The 2,830-nt window shown below is 64.3% G+C and overlaps 1 protein-coding gene across 1 annotated transcript in view; it reads left to right on the top strand.

Annotated features, from left to right (window-relative positions):
- The window catches only part of ADAM33 (ADAM metallopeptidase domain 33), a 20,231-nt gene that overhangs the window by 15,717 nt on the left and 1,684 nt on the right, over window positions 1-2,830 (top strand). Inside the window, exons 14-20 of the mRNA XM_027766469.1 lie at window positions 199-288; window positions 516-711; window positions 845-953; window positions 1,041-1,239; window positions 1,330-1,407; window positions 1,483-1,591; window positions 1,670-1,817. Of these exons, the coding sequence (XP_027622270.1) occupies window positions 199-288; window positions 516-711; window positions 845-953; window positions 1,041-1,239; window positions 1,330-1,407; window positions 1,483-1,591; window positions 1,670-1,817 (929 nt within the window). The remainder of the gene's footprint in view (window positions 1-198; window positions 289-515; window positions 712-844; window positions 954-1,040; window positions 1,240-1,329; window positions 1,408-1,482; window positions 1,592-1,669; window positions 1,818-2,830) is intronic.

Raw genomic sequence — 2,830 nt, 5'->3', positions numbered from 1 at the left:
GACCCGGGGCTCCCGGTGCCGCTGGCGCGGTGCGGGAACGGCTTCGTGGAGGAGGGCGAGGAGTGCGACTGCGGCTCGGGCCAGGTTGGGGCAGCGTGCCGGGCCCCCGGGGGACCAAGGCTGGCCCCGAACTCCCTCTACCCCGAGGTCTGGGGCGCTGCGCCTTCACCTGGTTCCTCCTTGTCTTTTCGGCCGCAGGAGTGCCGCGACCTCTGCTGCTTCGCGCACAACTGCTCGCTGCGTGCGGGCGCCCAGTGCGCCCACGGGGACTGCTGTGCGCACTGCCTGGTGAGGACATGCGAGGCCTGGGCAGGGTTAGGGGCCACTTGGGAGCTGGCTTGTTAGTCTTGTCTGATAGGCGTCCTCTACCCCCGGTTCCCTTATAGGGTGCCGCCTCTTTGTGCGTGGGTCTACCTGCCCCTCTGGTCCGATTCTCCCACTTCTGAACCGCCTTCGGGGCTGGCCCTCTCACTGTCTCTTGTCTCTGCCCTCACCCCTCGGGGTCATCTGCGCAGCTGAAGCCTGCGGGAGCACCGTGCCGCCGAGCCGCGGGTGACTGTGACCTCCCCGAGTTCTGCACGGGCGCATCCCCTCTCTGCCCCCCAGATGTTTACCTCCTAGATGGCTCTCCTTGCGCCAGCGGCCGCGGCTACTGCCGGGACGGCGCGTGTCCCACGCTCGAGCAGCAGTGCCAACAGCTCTGGGGGCCTGGTGAGACTGAGCGTGCCCTTGCACCCTGGGTTGGCCCAGTTTCCTTGTAAAGAGAAGATAAACCTGGGAAACTGAGGCCCGCCTAGTGCAGTCCCTGTCTGGGCAGCCCCCAGTACAGCCCTTGTTTCCTCAGGCTCCTGTCCAGCCCCGGAGGCCTGTTTCCAAGTCGTGAATTCCGCAGGAAATGCCCATGGGAACTGTGGCCAGGATGGTGGGGGCCGCTGGGTGCCATGCGCAGACAGGTGCAGAGTGGGTGAGAGAGCCAAGGCTGTGTGTGGGTGGCAGCATGGGACACTGCAGGCTGTTGACCACCCCCACTCCCTCCCTAGGGATGCTCAGTGTGGGAAACTGCAGTGCCAGGGTGGGGCCTCGAACCCACTCACACCACACACAGTGCCAGTGGACTCCACTGTTGGCATCGATGGTGGCCAGGTGACCTGCCGGGGAGCCTCCAGGCTCCCTGGTGCCCAGCTGGACCTGCTTGACTTGGGCCTGGTAGAGCCAGGCACCCAGTGTGGACCTAGAATGGTGAGCCCTGCCCACCCGATCCCTCTTTGCCACTTGAGTCCCACAGGCCCAATTGTCCCCACTCACTGCCCAGGGCTCGCCTGCCCACAGGTGTGCCAGGACAGGCGCTGCCAGAACACAACTTTCCAGGAGCTGGAACGCTGCCTGAGTGCCTGCCACGACCACGGGGTGAGAGCCGGAGGGGGAGGGTGGCCTTGGGGTCCCTGAGCTCACGTGACCCTCCTTCCCACCTCTTCTCTGCAGGTTTGCAATAGCAACCATAATTGCCATTGTGCTCCGGGCTGGGCCCCGCCCTTCTGCGACAAGCCGGGCTTCGGTGGTAGCGTGGACAGTGGCCCTGTGCAATCTGAAAGTGTGCTAGAGGCTGGGGGGCAGGAGGGGGGAGCTGGGGGCACCCACTCCGGACTCAGTCCCACCCTGTCCTCCACAGACCACGATGCCTTCCTGGCCGCCATGCTCCTTAGCTTCCTGCTGCCTCTGTTCCCCGGGGTCGGCCTGGCCTGGTGCTGCTACCGGCTCCCAGGATCCCATCTCCAGAGACGTCTCTGGGGCTGGAGGAGGTACCCTGCGTGCAGTGGGTAGGCTCTGCGGGTTCAACCTCCTAAGGCTCAGGTTCCTGCCTCATGAGCCTATTCCCCGGGTTCCCATTCCTCCAAGCTCTGCGGGGACTGTGGGGACCCCAGTACAGAGCCCCCCGCAAAAGGCAGTGGAGAGAAGCCATGAGCCAGAGACTCCAATAGATCCCTGCCCCACCATCCGCAGCTTGGAGCGGGGTCCTCTACTCCAGCCCCGTGGCAGCGCCTTGGCCACACGTCCTGTCCCTCTCCCAGGTGGCTGCCTCACCTTGACTTCATCCTGTCTTCTCCCCAGCTCCACTGGAGGCCTCTCTGCCTGTGTCTCATGAGCTTTCAGTCCGCCGCCACCTCCTCTGCCCACGTTCCCTGACGCCCCTGCAAGATCCCAAATGTGGGGCCCAGAAAGTCTTTCCCTCCATACCCTTGGCCTGCTAAGGTGCTGGTGGCCCTTGTGTTGGGAGCTTATCCCGGGCTCTCTGTGACCTGGGAGGAGAGTCACACAATACCAAACATGGCTGACCAAGGGCCACCCCTTCTTTGGGGTCCTGGGAAGGCAGCCCCTGGGAAGGCAGGCCTTGGAAGTACTCTGGGCGAGTTGAGGGAGAGGCCAGATTTTGGGCTGGAGATGGGGCAGAGGGTGTCTCAGGCAGGGGCAGGGCCCCAACCAGCTGAGAGGGCCTGGACACTGAGCAGTGACCAGGGGTCTGTGGATAGAGGAATGAGGTGGCCAGGGCTTGGTATGTTGGCATGGGGTACTCTTCACTGGGGTCTTGAGGGCAGTGAGGACTGCTGACAAGAGACACTGAAGGAAATGGAGGCCCTCGGAGATGGGACATGGGTGATCCAAGACGGCTTGGGGTTGTTGGGTGTGGCGGGGGCTCCTCGTGGCAAGGAGCACAGGACAGCTGGAAGGGGGAGACCCTCAGCCTTCTCTGGGACTGAGCAGTGCCAGCATCTGGAGAGAGCCCAGTGGCGGGGGGGGGCCCAAGCTAGGGGGGAAAGGGAGAGCTCAGAGG

Source organism: Tupaia chinensis, unplaced genomic scaffold, assembly GCF_000334495.1.
Source record: "Tupaia chinensis unplaced genomic scaffold, TupChi_1.0 Scaffold143574_1, whole genome shotgun sequence".
Taxonomy (NCBI): domain Eukaryota; kingdom Metazoa; phylum Chordata; class Mammalia; order Scandentia; family Tupaiidae; genus Tupaia; species Tupaia belangeri.
This window is presented reverse-complemented; position numbering and strand designations above follow the sequence as displayed.